Source organism: Cyphellophora europaea (genome assembly GCF_000365145.1).
Source record: "Cyphellophora europaea CBS 101466 unplaced genomic scaffold supercont1.2, whole genome shotgun sequence".
Taxonomy (NCBI): domain Eukaryota; kingdom Fungi; phylum Ascomycota; class Eurotiomycetes; order Chaetothyriales; family Cyphellophoraceae; genus Cyphellophora; species Cyphellophora europaea.
The window spans coordinates 1,796,339-1,813,409 of NW_008481808.1; the positions used below are offsets into that span (position 1 = coordinate 1,796,339).

Sequence of the window (17,071 nt, forward strand, 5' to 3'; positions counted from 1 at the left end):
CGCCACTAATTTTGCTATGTAAACTCGCCGCCTTCTGGGTAGATGTATGGACAAGTCCACTTTGGCTCTAAGACCTTGTCGCCCCTTTCTCGACTCCATAGGAGCTCTGGTCTATCATGATTGCAGGCCTCCTCCTCACTGATGCCCTTGATGCTGGGAGGCCGAGGATCGACACGCCAGATCTCCTTGATGTTTGGGTTCTGGGTCAGGTAAGGGTACTCGACCACAGACTGCGAATAGTCAGTCATCATTTGGTTCATACTCTTGGAAAGTCTCACCCAGGTTGAATCTTCACGCCACTTTGCGCCCTTGGTCGTGAAGAGATAGGCAATCGGGTGGACGGCTGCAACCGAAAGTGCTTGGCAGTAGCAGTTGCTGAAGTTCTCGATGTTGTGGGGTTCTCCCATGTTCTCGAGAATGTGAAGGGCCTGTGCCACGTACCCTGGATGGCATCAGCAAGTGTCGTGTACAGCCTCAGGGCGACTCACACTTTTCGTTGATGACCGTGCGTAGGTAGTAGTACTTGTCCTCCAAGCCCTCCTTCTTCAACCATCCAAAGATCCACTGCTCAGACACCTTGTGCTCAGTACCAAGATTAGTGTAGAACACGACGCTGTGCTCGGCGTCCGCGGTGCCCTGGTCATCCTTGTCGCGCATTCGATCCACCATCTGCTTCACCGAAGGTATGTTCTCGTCACAGTCGTATTTACTTGTCTGCGGGTTGAAGACGCACTGGCGCTTGGAGAGGCCAATTTCATCAGAACGAACGGCTTGGGACGGGTTGCAGTATGCATCGGGCATGCTGCTAATTATGATTAGCCCCATCAAGGCCAACGATGTGATGCGAAACGAAAGCATGATTGTGCTTACTTGTGTTGCAGGCTTCTGAGAGCCACTGATGCTCTACACCCGCTACTGATCTTTATGCTCAGTGTAATTCAATCACTTCTGCAGGGTCGCAGTGACAGCCTCGCTTTGGTACGGCGTCAAAACGAAAGTGAATAGGTGGTACTGTAGGTGCAATGTTTTTTGAACTGACTGAGGTTTCACAATGAGATTGTTGTGAAGCCTCAGCTGCTTGTGCAGCAACTCCCTGATCTTTTTACTATTTCAAACCTACGCACCATATCATCATCGGAAATCCACCAAAACAGAAGCAGGCTTACGGAGGAACGACACATCTCAATGATGAGGAACAAGCGTTCTCGGGCTGATCTTCGATGATGACCTTATCATCATGAGCAACGACAAGCCTGACTAGGGCCAATCTGTTGATTGCCCATTCCTGCTCTATACCGTCGTTACATGGATCACAATACACAACTAGTCGGGTTTGAAGGCTCGGCGATGGCATATAAGATCTGCCACATCGTGTCGTGAGGCAGACGCGCTCCCGTCCACCGACAAATCAACCCAAGCATTGTGGTGATACAAGGGGTAAGTCACTTCCTCACCTCCTCTGGATGTACGACAGGACACTTTCACTGGGGCTCCCAAGCTCCATCGCCCCTGTCATGATCCCAGAACAACATTGGTCTATCCAGCCCACAGTTCTCTTCCGGTTTGATTCCCTTTTTCGCCGGCGACCTTGGATCTACTCGCCAAATCCTCTTCACATTTGGATTTATCGTCAGATACGGCAGCTCGATCCGCGTCCGCACCGAATCCGCCGTAAAATCCACACCAGCTGGCGCAAAGATGTATGCATCGGGGTGCACCGCTGCCTTGGCGAGCGCCTTGCACCAGCAGTTGGCGAAATCGGCCAATACTCGAACTTCCCATCTGTGGATGCTTTGGCCTCCTTCTTCAACCAACCCACGATCCATGCGAATGGACCAAATTGCGGGTACCCGAGCTCACTGTAGGCGACTGCACGGTGCTGGACGTCAGCTACGCCATCTGCCGCTGAGTTGCGCATGCGGTCAACAATCTGCTTGACGGACGCTAGCTGATCGTCGCAGACGAAGTCGTTCTTCTCGGCTGACCATTCGCATTGGCGGACCTGGAGTGCGGCGCATGTGTTGGTTGCGACTGTGGAAGGAAGGGCTTGCGTGATGGGAAGTAGGTGGGTGAGGGTACTAATGAGCCAGAGCGAAGGGAGAGTCTTCATGATGGTGTTTCGTGCAGAAGCGCGTGGTTGAGGTAGGTTGACATCAGAAATCTTGTGAGAGAGGAGCACTGATTGTTGGGATGACCATATGCTACTCAACAGCAGACTCGAAGTGACTCCCCTCTTTGTGGTGGTCATGCAGCCTCATCACCCTGCTCGGTTTGCTGGACATTCATCCCTTGTGTACTTGATCAGGTGACAGGGCACGTGTCTGTGATTTCCAGCTCATCGTCCTTCCTGTAACGACTCCATAGAAGCTCAATCTTTCCGCCACCGTGCTCGACAGGCCGAGGATCGACTCTGTAGATTTCTTTGACCTTGGGATTCTGGGTCAGGGCCGGATATTCAATCGAAGGCCAGACAGTCAGTGGATTCCGTTGTAGGTCATGGGCCGTGAACTGCGGGCATTAGCAGATGGTCTGTTCAGAGTAGGCGCAACGTACGATGAAAGCAGTCGGATGGACCGCAGCTGCGGCGCTGACCTGACAGAAACACCTATCGAAGGTTGCTGCCGCTGATTCCTTAAGGGAATATTTCTGCTCGAAGAACTACTCGTACTTCTCAATCCACTGTGTCTGGGCTTTCATCCCTTTTATTAGGTCAATACAATACCGACCGGTCACGATAGACCTGGCGAAGGCCTCTGTTATTTACAACGACGACTCAAAGATGATTCTGACCAGTAATAGTTGTCACCGAAGCCCTTTTCTTTCAGCCAGGCATCAAATAAGGCATGAGGCTGTTCGATGTCACCGAGAGCTGAGTAGAACACCGCACGATGACTTGCATCCGCTCCTCCGCCATTATCTGTGTCGTGAACTCGATCGATGATTTGTTGCAAGGTGGGCATTTGATCATCACACTTGAAGTTGATGCTTCCGTCCTCCACGCACCGACGTGGCGCTACGGTAATACCTTATTCATCGGAAGCAACCGCGAACAAGATCTTGAGAGATGTCCAACATGCTCACACCATGAGTCAGAAACTGGTATGTCTTCTCTTGTTGTTTTGGACGCCAGCTAATGCCACCAGAGCACACCTGGAGCGACTGGACAGGTCTTCTGAGCTCTAAGTCTCCACCTACGTCCATCGTGACCGTCACCGCAGAAGAAAGAACTACAACGACCATCTCAATCCCACGGCAGAGCAGCAGCCATTCGACAAGCTCACCGACTGCTCTAGACTCACAGACCCCTACTACTTCGATCCTACAAAGTACTGCGACCACTACATCGGGTATTGAGAGTAAGTCTCCTCCAGGTACAAGCTCGCTGACCAGCTCGCGATCTTTAGATGCCTCGACTGCGTCTACGCCGAGCGATCCGAGTTTGACAGGCTCAACGTCTACGAATACACCATCAGGGACTTCAACTTCAATCATACAAACAGCAAGCAGTGCCGCAGGCTCACTTCGGTCAACTTCTAGCACTCCGAGTCCCTCCAGACCGAACGCCTCCAGTTCAATGTCAAGCTCAGCGAATGCGCCTTCGCGAGCCACTAGCCGTTCTCCTTCAAGCAATTTAATATCTAGCACCCAACGTTCGAGCAGTCAAGTTCCCAGCACTCAAGACTCGAGCTCTTCGTCATCCACTTTGTCGGCTACCTCGTCAGGGAATTTGGTGTCTGCAAGCTCTTTTTCCTCGAGTAGTACTAGTTCAGAATCCACTGCGAACTCTTCTGCCTCAGGAGCCCGGACCCCAAATTTCACATTAAGCTCGAGCTCTACAAAATCTGCGCCTTCGAGTACGAGTACAGAGCCACTTTGAGCTGGAATTTCATCAAGTACAATCAGAACAACAACATCAGGAGAGACAGGCCCGTCTCAGACGACTATAGATACTTCGTTGGCGGATGCGAGCACACCTGCATCAGTGAAAACCACGACGAGCTTGAGCATAGGCTCTGATACGGCTCTGACGACCAGTTTTGTTACCACTCTAGTTATTAGTAGCTCTATTAGCTGTCTAGTGGGACGATCCTGCTATTGCATCTTCCATCTCGTCCTTGTTCTCGCAATTTCCGTTCACATTCAATGACACAGTTGCTCTCACCACATCGACATCAACCACAAAGCAGATCTCGTCTTCAGCTCCCCTTCTGCCTGCAACTGCATCAAGCTCATCTGGTTCTGGTGTTGTTTCGCCGCCATCTGCTCCCCTACCAACAGCAACAGCCTCAACTTCTTCAGGCGCTGACGTCGTTTCGCCCGCCCCCCCCCCCCCCCCCCCTTCGTAGTAGTGGCCGCGTTTTGTGAAGGAACGACTAGGGGTAGAGGTGCACATTCGGTCTAGATCACATTAAATATGTCTGCCTGTCCGGTTACGGAGCCTTGGAGGGCACTAGAAAGGACAATGACTATGGTGAGAAACACATTCTTGACTGTTGCACTGAAGTCACGTTGGGTCAGTGGTAATACGAAGGACAACCATCGGAGCGATCTGCTGTCACAATTGAAGTTGCCAGCATAGTGTTAGATAAGAGGGACGCAAGGATATGGCTAGATATTTGGGAATATCACAGCTGGCAAACACGGGGATAGACAGGTCAATCTTCCAACACCGTGCTTTTGCTTTTGACTGTCTTACTATTTCCGTTTCTTGTTCTTAGCACCTGCAGCGGCCGCAGCATTAGCCATCAGCGCATCTTCACCACCATCGCCCTCGTACGCTTTGCCTTCGTTGACTTCACGCTTGCGCATCGTGCCCACGCCCATCCGAATAAGCTCCTGGCTGCCCAAAGTTAGCCTGTTAACAATGGAAACAATACGAGGTACGACGCGGCATGATGAGATGGGAGGCAATGGAAGAAGCGTCAATGGCGTGAGATCCCTTCTCGCCCCCACATAAGAGTTATGTAGGTAATTGGAAACGCGTCCCTCTCCAAGCATTCTGCCTCAGAATTCCAGTACCGCGGTGCGCGCTATTGGACCATTTCCTCTGCTAGCGGGATAGTCAGTCAGTCAGGTGTGGCACTTACTCCTCGCCATCGCTGTCCTCGATGTTATACAACATGGGCAGCACGAAACTCTGGGCCTCCTCCACCTTGCGACCCTTGACGTCCAGCGTGAGCACGTCGACGTCCTCATCCTCGCGGTCCTCGCGCCGCTTCTTGTGCTCCTCCTCCGGGTAGACGTCGAACTCGTCCTCGCGCTCGACGTACTCGACGTTCTCCGTCACTTCCGTAAAGTCCGGGGCTAGCGCCGACCATTTTTGCTGCGGCTCGATGCCCCAGATCTGGATCGTGCCGGTCTCGATCGAGGTGCAGGCGATGAGCGGGCGGGAGGGGTGCCATTCGATAATGGCGTTTTCCTCGCGGGTCTCGAGGATGCGGAAGAGGGAGTTGGAGCGGAGTTCGTAGAGGTAGATGTTGCGTTTCATGTCTGGGAGGAGAGGAATGTCAGTGATGTGGGCTGAAAGGGTGTGAGGTGAACTATGGGAGAGAGCGACGTACAGGTTGAGGCTACGACGTATTCAGCGGTGTCTGAGCCAGATGCAACGGGGGAGATGGAGGTGTGGTTCCAGCGTAAACGGTTGACGACGTCGGTGAATTGGTTGGTGGCGGAAAGGTAGATGGTTGAGGGGTCGAGATATCCGGTGTCGTTCTCGTCGTCCTCTGGGTTAGCGCTGGGTTCATCGGTGCTGGGTCTGATTTTGGAGAGATCGGGCATGTCAATGACGCGAATGATGCGATCGGTGGCGTTGGCGAGTAGTTGACGGCCATTAGAGGTAAGACGTAGGAGGGAGAAGAGGCCAGTGGAGAGTTTGGATGAGTGGATTATCTTTAGGGTTGAGGTCTCAATAATGTTGATGTAGCCTTTCGAGGTGCCGGAGATGATGTGATCGCCTTGGACGGAGAAGATTGCTGAGGTAGTAGACTGTTTGAGGGATGACTTGTCGGCGAGAGGCTCGGTAGGAAGACGGTGCTTAATGGGTATGGTGTTCTTGACGTCGACGAGGAAGGGGTGATCTTCGAACAGAGAGACGCAGAAGAGTAGGTGGTTCTGGGGGTGTAGCTCTGCTGTGTAGATGGGTGCTTCGAATTTGGCTGTTCTGATGCGTGTTTGGGTAGAAAGGTCCCAGAGGATGGCGCGACAATCTTGGGATGCAGTGAGAATGTAGCGACCGCACTTTGACCAGCTGAATCTTATTAGCCTCATAGACGTTCCGGCAAGGCAACAGGTGCCTCTCCACCAGGGGGCATCCGAGTCATTGAGCCTCTGAACTTACCTGACGCTCTGGATCTGCTTCCAGTGCCCATTCAACTTCATCGCCACGCCATTTGTCTCCATATCCCTGCGGGACAGTCAGACTCGGTTTCTTGGCAGGGATGCCGCCTGTTGCTCAGGCATAATATTTCAACGCGTAGTACACGTAGAAGACTCACCAGATAACGACTTTTCCATCTGATCTGCCTGACGCCAGATAATCGCCTTTGCGATTGAAGCGGATAGTGGTAGCATGGCCGGATTCTGTGCGCGTTGGGTCAGTTTGAGCATTACCGTTTCGCCACAGATTGGCACATGGTCTTTCGCCCTCCGTCAAATGGGAGCTCGACTTACTGAGATCATCAATCAGTACGTCTGGATAGTCTTGGGCTAATTGGAAAGGGTCTATTAGCGCCAGATTCATGGTTCGAGATGTGGTGTGGTCGAGACAAACTTCTCCTTGCTGTCCGCGTCGTCGTTTGCGGGTTGATTTGACAGCCTCACGCCAAGACCCGGGCATCAGGGGTCAGCCTTGCTCACACTAGATGGACAGTTGTGGATAATAGCGACGATGGCAAGTTACATCAATGCAAATAATGGTAGTGCAGGGCAAACAAAAGTTGACTGTGTACTAGGCTTAAATTCTAATGAGATTTGCGTCTAATCAGGTTCATTGTATAGGTAGATACCCGTGGCTCCTGCAAGCAACCAACCAACCGATGCCAATGTACAGCTGAGATGATGCCCCTCGGCCACTCATCGACCGGCCGCACGTAGGGTTACAATCTGGTTGCCTGGCTCTTCGAGAGTGGACTCTATGGACATAAGTCGACTGTGTTGGAGTGATGACTCCTGTGCAAAGGTAATAAGAGGTGATGAGTCGGAGGCGAGTCTGGAACTCTGACGAAACGGAATGGCGCCTTGGCATTGTGATGATTTCACGTGACTACGGTGCCCAAAGCGACTGCAGCCTGCGCCAGGAGGCCCAAATTCTTTCAATCTTAACATCCACCACTTCATCCTTCCGCCATCCCACTCCCACCTCTGCTTCATCGACTGCGCATCGCGCGACCATTTCGCCGATTTCGAGACGACGTGTAAAATATTTTCAGGAGTTTTGGGATCAAAATTTCAACAATTGGTGACGCGCGCAGTTTTTACGGCTTTTGGGCAGGCCCAACAGGGTGGCGGTCATCTCTGACCATCGTCGCGCTCTTCAGCGCCGGACTTTCGATCATCGAATAGACGTTCAATTCGTTTCTTCATCGTCTCCCGGATAGACCGCAATCATGGCGAACATGCATTTCCCCTACTCGAGCGCTCCCACGCGCACAATCGAGGAAATCCAGTTCGGCCTCTTCTCCTCCAAGGAGTCTGAGCGCCTCGCGGTCATCGACATCGAATATCCAGAGACGATGTACGTAGCTAGAAAATACATTCTCCAGTGTGCTTTAATTCTAACCTGTCTACAGGGATGAGGCCCGCCTCCGACCTCGCGAGAGAGGTCCAAACGATCCTCATCTCGGTACTATCGATCGCAACTTCCGATGCGCGACCTGCGAGGAAGACCAGGCTGAATGCCCTGGCCACTTCGGTGTCATCAAGCTAGCCACACCAGTCTTTCACTACGGCTTCTTAAAGCAGGTCAAGAAGATCCTCGAGACCGTCTGCCACAATTGTGGCAAAATCAAGGCTCTCGAGGTCAGTCGCTTCTGTAACCCGTAGATCTTTTGCAACCGCTGACTTTACATCAGGATGAGGCTTATCGACAAGCTATTCGAACCCGCAGCCGCAAGTCTCGATTCGAACAGATCTGGCGCCTGAGCAAAACCCGCCTCGTATGCGATGCCGACCCTCCTGACGAAGGCGATCAACCTGCGAAGCCTGGCCAGAATGTGATTCGCCACGGCGGATGCGGCAATGTTCAGCCAGAGATGCGCAAGGCTGGCCTTCAGTTGTTCGCCTCGTTCAAGCCTAGAAAGAGCGAAGAAGATGATGACATCCCTGGTGGTGCTCAGCCCGAGAAGAAGCGTTTCTTCGCTCAGGATGCTCTCAATGTTTTCCGTCTCATTTCGGACGAAACGCTGGAGACTTTGGGTCTCAGCGCTGACTATGCTCGACCTGAGTGGATGATTCTACAAGCCCTCCCTGTTCCTCCTCCGCCCGTTCGCCCTAGCATCAGCGTCGACGGTAGCGGTCAGGGCCAGCGTGGCGAAGACGATCTGACTTTCAAGCTCGGTGATATTATTCGAGCTAATCAGGCTGTTGTTCGCACCGAGGCCGATGGTACTCCAGACCACATCAAGATCGATCTGATTGATCTCTTGCAATATCACATCGCGACATATATGGACAACGATATTGCCGGTCTCGACCGTGCCCAGCACAAGAGTGGACGCGCCATCAAGTCAATCCGCGCTCGTTTGAAGGGCAAGGAAGGCCGTCTCCGCCAGAATCTGATGGGCAAGCGTGTCGACTTCTCCGCTCGTACGGTCATCACAGGTGATCCCAATCTTTCACTCGACGAAGTCGGTGTTCCTCGCAGCATCGCTCGAACCCTCACATATCCTGAGAAGGTTACACGGTTCAACATCGAGAAGCTCAAGACTTTTGTTGAGAATGGCCCAACTGAGCATCCAGGTGCACGATATGTCATCCGAGACACGGGTGAGCGCATTGATTTACGTCACGTCAAGAGCCGTGACATGACGCTACAGTACGGCTGGACTGTGGAGCGGCATATCCAGGATGGCGATGTTATCCTTTTCAACCGTCAGCCCTCGTTGCACAAAGAGTCTATGATGGCTCATCGCGTGCGGGTCATGCCCTACTCGACATTCCGTCTCAACTTGTCCGTTACCACTCCTTACAACGCCGATTTCGATGGTGACGAGATGAATTTGCACGTTCCCCAGAGCGAAGAATCACGGTCTGAGCTGCGGCACCTGTGCATGGTACCCCTCAACATCGTCTCCCCTCAAAAGAATGCGCCTCTCATGGGTATCATTCAAGACACACTCTGCGGCATTTACAAGATCTGTGACAAGAACGTCTTCCTCACCAAGGATGCTGTCATGAACGTAATGATGTGGGTACCTGACTGGGATGGCGTGATTCCCCAGCCAGCAATTGTCAAACCAAGCCCGCGCTGGACTGGCAAGCAGATCATCAGCATGATCATCCCCAAGAACCTCAACCTGGAACGTCCTGAGAAGAAACAGCCGATGCCACTTCTACCGCAAGGTGATGAAGGCGTCTTCGTTACTGATGGTCAACTCATGTTTGGGCTCTTTTCCAAGAAGATCGTTGGTGCATCTGCTGGAGGTGTTATCCACATCACTTTCAACGAATGGGGTCCTGATGCCGCCATGGCCTTCTTCAACGGCGCACAGACTGTTGTCAACTACTGGCTGTTACACAACGGCTTCAGTGTCGGCATTGGCGACACCATTCCAAGCGATGATGTCGTTGTTGCCGTAAGAGATGCTATTACCACCAGAAAGCATGAAGTCGGCGAGCTCATCAAACTCGCTCAAGCCGAGGAACTGGAGCCCATGCCTGGTATGAACATCCGCAAGACCTTTGAAAGCAAGGTCATGGCGACATTGAACGCTGCCCGTGATAATGCTGGTACCTTCATGGAAGAGAAGCTCAAAGACGCCAACGGAGCTGTACAAATGGCTCGATCAGGATCCAAAGGCAACAATATCAACATCGCTCAAATGATGGCTATTGTTGGTCAACAGGTCGTCGAGGGTAAACGTGTGCCCTTCGGATTCAACTACCGCACCCTACCGCACTTCGCCAAAGACGATTTCTCTGCTTACTCGCGCGGTTTCGTTGAGAATTCGTATCTTCGAGGTCTCACACCTACTGAGTTCTTCTTCCACGCTATGGCCGGTCGCGAGGGTCTAATTGATACTGCCGTTAAAACTGCAGAGACTGGCTACATTCAGCGAAGATTGGTCAAAGCTCTCGAAGAGGCCACCGTTAGGTACGACAGTACCATTCGAGACTCGCACGGTAACGTTATTCAATTCCTGTACGGCGAAGACGGACTCGACGGCGCGCACATTGAGAAGCAATCTGTCGACATCCTCACCCTCTCTGATCGTCAGCTTCGTGATCGCTACTATGTTGATGTCATGAGCGACCAAGATCCTTTCAGAGGTAAACTACTTTGCTGGAAAGACTGCGTCGCTCAGCAAGACGTTCAGAAGCTATTTGACGAAGAGTTCGAGCACCTTCAGGAAGCTAGGTCGGTGGTTCGATCCGCTGCTTCAGGAGCTGAGGATGAATTCCAGCTACCCATGAACGTCATTCGGATCATTCATCAGGCCTTCAAGAACTTCAAGATTCAGAAGGGTGACAAGACAGATCTTGATCCTCACCACGCCATCACTTCGGTCAACTCGTTGCTGGAACGCATCGGCGTTGTCCGTGGGGACGATCCTTTGTCGCAGGAGGCCCAGGCAAACGCGACTCTGATCATCAGAGCTCACCTGCGCTCGAGGCTTGCCTTCAAGCGCATTGTCAACGAATACTCCTTGAATCGCCTTGCGTTTGACAACATCATCGGCAGTGTTGAGAGCCGTTTCAACGCAGCCATTGTCGCACCCGGAGAGATGGTCGGTGTCCTTGCAGCTCAATCCATCGGCGAGCCTGCTACGCAGATGACTCTGAACACCTTCCACTACACTGGTGTATCTGCGAAGAACGTTACACTCGGTGTTCCTCGTCTCAAGGAGATCTTGAACGTATCCTCTAACATCAAGACACCCTCCATGACCATCTATCAAGTCCCCGAAAACCGTCACAGCATGGCTTCGGCCAAGGAGCTCCGCAGCAGGGTTCAGCACACCAACCTGAAGAGTCTTACTGAGACCTGCGAGTTGTGGTATGATCCTGTGGTCGAATCGACCATCATTGAAGCTGATCAGGATTTCGTTGATGCATACTGGATTATTCCTGACGAGGCGGAGGCTGATACCAGCGCGCATTCTCGCTGGCTGCTTCGTATCGTGCTCAACCGTGCCAAGATGCTTGACAAGGGCTTGACCATTGACCAAATTGCGTCCAAGATGAAGAGCGAATATGGACGAGATCTCTCAATCTTGTTCAGTGATCAAAACGCTGAGCAGCAAGTGGTGCGCATCCGCTACGTCAGCTCCTTTGGCAAGGACGAAGAAGACGAGCGTCAGGAAGATGACGATCTTTTGCGTCGCTTCATGAACGAAATGCTTGATAACCTCACATTCAACGGCGTTACAGGCCTCTCCAAGGTGTACCTGAACACCACCGACCGCGCTCGCGTCAACGACGAGGGCGCCCTGATCATGACCAAGACAGACCCATTGTGTCAAGAAGCTGTTCTTGAGACTGATGGAAGTGCCTTTGCCAAGGTCATCGCCATCGACGGTGTCGATGCCAATCGCACCTATACCAACTGCTTCATGGAGATTCACGAGGTGCTTGGTATCGAAGCTGCGCGTGCCGCCATCTACAAGGAGTTGAAGAACGTTCTGTCCTTTGATGGCTCTTATGTCAACGCTCGGCACTTGGGCATTTTATGCGACGGCATGACCTTCCGAGGCTACGTCTCTGCCATTTCCCGTCATGGCATCAACAAGTCTGACAATGGTCCGCTGATGCGTTGCTCCTTTGAGCAGACGGTTGAAATTCTGTACGAGGCGGCCGTCAACGGAGAACTCGATGACTGCACTGGTGTGACGGAGAACATCATCCTCGGCCAACCTGCCCCTGTTGGCACAGGCATGATGGACATCCTGCTTGACAAGAAACTGCTTGATACCATTGTTACCGACAATTCCAATCTTGGTCTTGGTGGGCCCATCGGTGTCAAGAGACAGCAGGAGCTCATCTCTGGTGCAGCTACGCCATATGACTCGACGTCTCCCATTCACGATAGTGGCTACCTTGGCTCTCCAGAGTACGGGGCTTCATTCTCGCCCATGGCCGAGAACAGTGCTGAGACTGGTGGCTTCTCCGAATATCAGCCCAGCTCCGGCTTTGGTGGTGGCTTCAGTCCTTATGGTCGCAGTCCTGGAGGATACTCTCCAGCTAGCCCTGGTGGCTTTGGGTCGACCAGTCCTGCTTCGCCAGCTTACTCGCCATCTGCAGGCTACTCACCCACCTCGCCTGCCTTTGGCCCTACCAGCCCGAACTTTGGCGGAGCCACCTCACCTGCGTTCTCGCCTGTCAGTCCGTCCTACAATGCGACCTCGCCAGCTTACTCGCCTACTTCACCATCATTCAGCCCCACGAGCCCGCAGTACAGTCCTACTTCACCTCAGTACTCTCCCACGAGTCCGCAGTACAGTCCTACGTCGCCACAGTACTCTCCGACGTCGCCAAGTTATTCACCGACATCGCCAGCTTCCCCGACCAGTCCGGTTTACAGTCCGACTAGCCCGGTTTATAGTCCGACTAGTCCTGCTTATGGTGGTGGCGGCGGTAAGCACGCCTCTCCAACATCGCCGCAGTACAGTCCGACGTCGCCAAACTACTCGCCGACTAGCCCGGCTACAGGTGGATCGCCGACTAGCCCGCAGTACTCACCGACCAGCCCCCAATTTTCACCGAGAAGTCCCCAATACTCCCCGACTTCTCCCAAGAATGACTAGGGCCATTCTTGATGTACCATACACCCCGAGTGTTGATCAGCATCAGCCTCATTTTCCTCCCCCAAAAGATTGTGGATCCATTGACTTGATCTTCTGCCTTCTGCTGGGTGGCATTACTAGGCGCTCAGTAATGAGAGTCGCGCGGTTGATGCCCTTCTTTGCGCTTACACGACCAAGAGCGAACAGGCAAAAGACTCGGTTTTGCTTTCTAGATTCATTAGCGACGGCGTTAGGATGGCATGATTTTGTTTCGAGGCCATGGGCCTTTGAATTGCAACTATGAAAACCGAAAAAATTTCCAGGGTTTATTTGACAAGACCGATTGCATTGCATGAGCGGGAGAGGACGACGACAGCGCGAGGAATGCGTTTTGCTTGAGAGGAGAAATGGCTTGCAGGAGATACCAAATTGCCAGATGGATTTCGCGTTGCAAGGATGATGCTCTAATGTATTTTAACGCACAAGCCCCTAGATTGGCATCAAGGCTCGTTGGAGCACAAAATCAAAAGGCGTTAAGTTCTCTACGCACCGTGTGCTCTCCCACACATCTGATCCCGTGCCTGATATATTGTTAAAAGTGCCGGGTTCCGCAAGGGTTATCTCCCATTGCTTGCCCGCTCGCTCGCTGCGGTCGACTCCGTCATCGATAGGTAGAAGCTCGTGCGGCCATCTGCGCATCCGCTTCGCAGCTCACAAGCTCATGAATGTTTGTTATCACTTCGTTGAAACCATGAAGAGTCGTGAGCGACTTGTGATTCTCGGAGCGCCAGCACGAAGATCCCTATCGCAACCAGTCTGTCTCTATGGAGCAACTCACGATCGCCAAAGCGCACGAAGGCTTCCGGTCCGGTAGCTTTTCCTCTCACGCTCTTGTGTCGTACTATCTCGGGCGCATCGAGGCTCTTGACAAAGCCGGACCGAAGTTGAATGCAATTCTTGCCATCTCCCCCAGTGCACTCCAAGATGCTGCCGCGCTGGATCAGTATCTCAAGGAACGCGGGGAGCTCAAGGGTCCCCTCCACGGGATCCCGGTGCTGATCAAGGACCAGGCTGCTACCGCTGGTCTGGAGACGACGTATGGCTCTGTCGCTGCCAAGGGGCACATCCCCAAGGAGGATGCCACCTTGGTCAAGAAGCTCAGGGGCGCAGGTGCCATCGTGCTGGCCAAGACGTCCATGCCAGATTGGGCGACGTCATGGCACTCGACGTCGTCTCTCTCTGGTCTCACAGGCAATCCCTACGACCCATCCCGTGATCCTGGCGGGTCAAGCTCCGGCACTGGGGCTGCTATCGCGGCTGACTTCGCGCTGCTCGGGTTGGGGGAAGACACCGGCGGCTCGATCCGCCTGCCATCCTCCTTCTGCGGCCTGGTCGGCCTCCGTCCGACTCCAGGCATGATCAGTCGTTACGGCATGTCGCCGCTCGTGGTGCCCCAGGACACTCCTGGGCCCATGTGTCGAACCGTCCGCGACGCTGCTTTGATGTTCGACGCCATGGTTGGGTTCGACTCCAAGGACCCTTTCACAAGCGTCAACATAACCACCGGCCCACCCGTTGGCGGAAGTTATGCTGCTGGGCTGTCTAGTGCTAAGACCTCGACCCTCCGGATCGGCGTTGTGAAGGAGCTTTTTGGGTCTGACGAGGACGGTTCCCAGGCTCCGGTGAACGTCGTGGTCCGCGATGCGCTGCAGAAGCTTCAAAACGCCGGCGCGACTCTGGTCGATGTGACGATTCCCAATCTCTTCCACTACTTTCAGGAGACCTTCCTCTACGCCCTGCGGTCCCGGTCGGACCTGGACTTGTTCTTCGCTTCGCATCCGAGCCCGGAAATCTCCAAGCTCAAGGTTGCCGACCTGGGGAAATCCAAGACCTTTCATCAGGCACTGGATCTCTTCGCCACGATTGCCGAGGGTCCCAGCTCACCACACGACGCCAATGGCGAATTTTCGCGCAAGCTCCTGGCCCAAGCCGAATTCCAACGAGTTGTCTTGTCCGCAATGGCCGACGCCAACGTTGCAATCCTCGCTTTCCCAGATTGCAGAATTCCAGCACAGCTCAACACCGATGTCCTCAATCCACCGTGGGGTACAGCGGCGGATTTTCCGACCAACACTCTGCTGGCGAGTCAAGCAATTCTGCCCGCAATATCTGTGCCTGTCGGCCTGACCCAGGATCTGGGTCTGCCCGTAGGTCTCGAATTGGTGGGAGTTCCGCTCAGCGAGCAGGTGCTGTTTAACGCTGCCGCTTGTGTTGAGAGTGTTGTTGATGGAAGGCGGCCGCCGAAGCTTTAATTAGGCCCAACGATTGTGGAAACAGGGGACGGCAAATCTGCCTTCTTCTGTTTGCGAATTCAACCAGCTCGTCAACTTGGGAGGAGCGCTAAAGGACGAGATTTGATCGGCTTGCTGCTGCCAAGGAACGAGAACGCGAACGAGAACGGAGAAGCTTGGTGGGAAGGAGGTCTTGCTTGTTTTTCATTTGGAAGCGGATAGGACAAAACGTTTCTCTGGTAGTAAGTTGCCAACTTGAGGGGTTCACGAAGCGCCTGTGATCTTCCGGGATGTTTCACCATCGCCCTCACGTTACAGAGGTGTCTTTACCATGACCGCTCCATGGCCAAGTCGTCGCGCTTATTGACCGTTCTCTCGCGTCCATACTCATCTACGAAATGATGCAGGAAATGCCTCGGCCCGATCTGCCTCCTCCCACGAAGATACTCTCCTGGTCGAGGTGGTTCGTATGCTGGGTCCCAGTCGACATGCGTGTTGAGGGACTGGCGTCGGCCGTGGCGTTCATACGGACTAGGGGATCGTCCACGGCTCACGCTCCGCGATCGCCGCCGCGGAGGAACAAATGTAGGCGTTGGGGATGGAGAATCTGATACCGTGCATGCATGACCGGCGCTGTACTGGTGAGTGCATGCTGATGGCTGGGGAAAGACTGCTTGACAATAGCTGCAGTGGACCGTGTACTCGGGCTTTGGAGAAGGTGGTCGTTGGTGATGGAGAGGTTCGTACCGTGGATAATGATGTTGATGTGCCTCCGGTTCAAAATCGTATGCCCTGTGATGGGGTTGCCAGGTTCGGTAGGCTTCTGGCTTCGGAGGTGGTGGCGGAGGTGTACTGACAGGAACAGGAGCTGGTGTGCGTATTCGGCAATGTCCACTGACTCCGTCGCTGTGGCGGGCATAGTAAGCTGCGGGTGGTAGTGATGTACTGCGAGGGCGAGCTGGTTCGTCGTAATGCCTTTCACCGCTGCCAGAGCAGCCTACCGACGGATTGAGGCCAACCCACGATACCTCCCGCCATCTCGATGGATACGAGATAGGGGTTTTGGCCTGCCACAGCTCCCATGCTCCAATTGTGTCTGGTCCTTCGTTCAGGACCCCAGGAGCCAACCACCTCGATACGCCATGGTCGAGCTTCGCGTTGACTCTTGCCAGGTACATCCACTGATCGACCTCTGGTAAGCTGCCGTGAAAGAAATACCTGGCAAGGCAGTGGCAAATTGCATCGAGGATTTCAGGTGGTACCGAGTTGCCAGATGCAAAGACCCTTCCCACAGTATCAACATCGAAGATCTCGTAGCGCAGTCTGGCGAGAAGTACTGGAAGTTCATTCGCCAGCAGGTCTACTCCAAGCTTTTTGATGCCATCCACTGCAAAGATGTATCTTACTGGACACTCGATGACGGAACGCAAAGGGAGGAGTGTGTTTTGCCGGCAGCAGGCGGTCATCCACTCGATCAGGTCGATGATGGGGCTGGAACTGCCGCCTATCAAGCGAACACTGACTGCAGCTGGTTGTGGCATGTGCGTGGACGTAGATGTCCAGTGCTGCCCCTGTTGCGGTTGGAGGTAGGAATGATTTATCGGAATTTGTTGCCGGATGGTAGACGAGAAGTAGGTGAGCATAGCAAGAGGGCGATCGCAAGCGATAAGGTTGAAGCGGCCATCAAGATTTTCGTCGTTGAGGACGTGAACGACGGGTCCGTGAAGGAGGCTGCGACAGTCGGTTTCAACAGTGCACAAATGTCAGAGTGGCAGGAGAACTTACCTGCCGAGATCTAAGTAGGACATAGTGGTTCCGTTTGGCTGTGACGATACTTGACTG

General features: G+C 53.4%; 6 protein-coding genes across 6 annotated transcripts; 2 read left to right on the forward strand and 4 right to left on the reverse strand.

The window, feature by feature from the left end:
- Positions 1 to 14: 14 nt before the first annotated feature.
- Positions 15 to 801, reverse strand: HMPREF1541_02189 (uncharacterized protein; the record flags this gene model as incomplete). The annotated part of the gene is made up of 3 exons (XM_008716545.1): positions 15 to 230; positions 279 to 442; positions 489 to 801. 3 exons carry the CDS (start codon positions 799 to 801, stop codon positions 15 to 17), a joined length of 693 nt encoding a protein of 230 aa, XP_008714767.1.
- Positions 802 to 2,307: 1,506 nt separating this feature from the next.
- On the reverse strand, positions 2,308 to 2,631 carry HMPREF1541_02190 (uncharacterized protein; the record flags this gene model as incomplete). Its single annotated transcript, XM_008716546.1, has 2 exons — positions 2,308 to 2,508; positions 2,554 to 2,631. Coding segments are annotated over 2 exons (279 nt in total), but the record flags the coding sequence as incomplete, so codon positions are not given.
- Positions 2,632 to 5,083: 2,452 nt separating this feature from the next.
- HMPREF1541_02191 (uncharacterized protein) lies at positions 5,084 to 6,739 on the reverse strand (the record flags this gene model as incomplete). The annotated part of the gene is made up of 5 exons (XM_008716547.1): positions 5,084 to 5,490; positions 5,562 to 6,247; positions 6,338 to 6,403; positions 6,495 to 6,579; positions 6,670 to 6,739. The coding sequence occupies 5 exons, from the start codon at positions 6,737 to 6,739 to the stop codon at positions 5,084 to 5,086; spliced, it is 1,314 nt and encodes a 437-aa protein (XP_008714769.1).
- Positions 6,740 to 7,604: 865 nt separating this feature from the next.
- Positions 7,605 to 12,959, forward strand: HMPREF1541_02192 (uncharacterized protein; the record flags this gene model as incomplete). The annotated part of the gene is made up of 3 exons (XM_008716548.1): positions 7,605 to 7,732; positions 7,788 to 8,016; positions 8,070 to 12,959. The coding sequence occupies 3 exons, from the start codon at positions 7,605 to 7,607 to the stop codon at positions 12,957 to 12,959; spliced, it is 5,247 nt and encodes a 1,748-aa protein (XP_008714770.1).
- An 803-nt stretch (positions 12,960 to 13,762) lies between these two features.
- Positions 13,763 to 15,250, forward strand: HMPREF1541_02193 (uncharacterized protein; the record flags this gene model as incomplete). The annotated part of the gene is made up of 1 exon (XM_008716549.1): positions 13,763 to 15,250. The coding sequence occupies one exon, from the start codon at positions 13,763 to 13,765 to the stop codon at positions 15,248 to 15,250; it is 1,488 nt and encodes a 495-aa protein (XP_008714771.1).
- Positions 15,251 to 15,555: 305 nt separating this feature from the next.
- Positions 15,556 to 17,037, reverse strand: HMPREF1541_02194 (uncharacterized protein; the record flags this gene model as incomplete). Its single annotated transcript, XM_008716550.1, has 2 exons — positions 15,556 to 16,960; positions 17,015 to 17,037. 2 exons carry the CDS (start codon positions 17,035 to 17,037, stop codon positions 15,556 to 15,558), a joined length of 1,428 nt encoding a protein of 475 aa, XP_008714772.1.
- Positions 17,038 to 17,071: the final 34 nt, after the last annotated feature.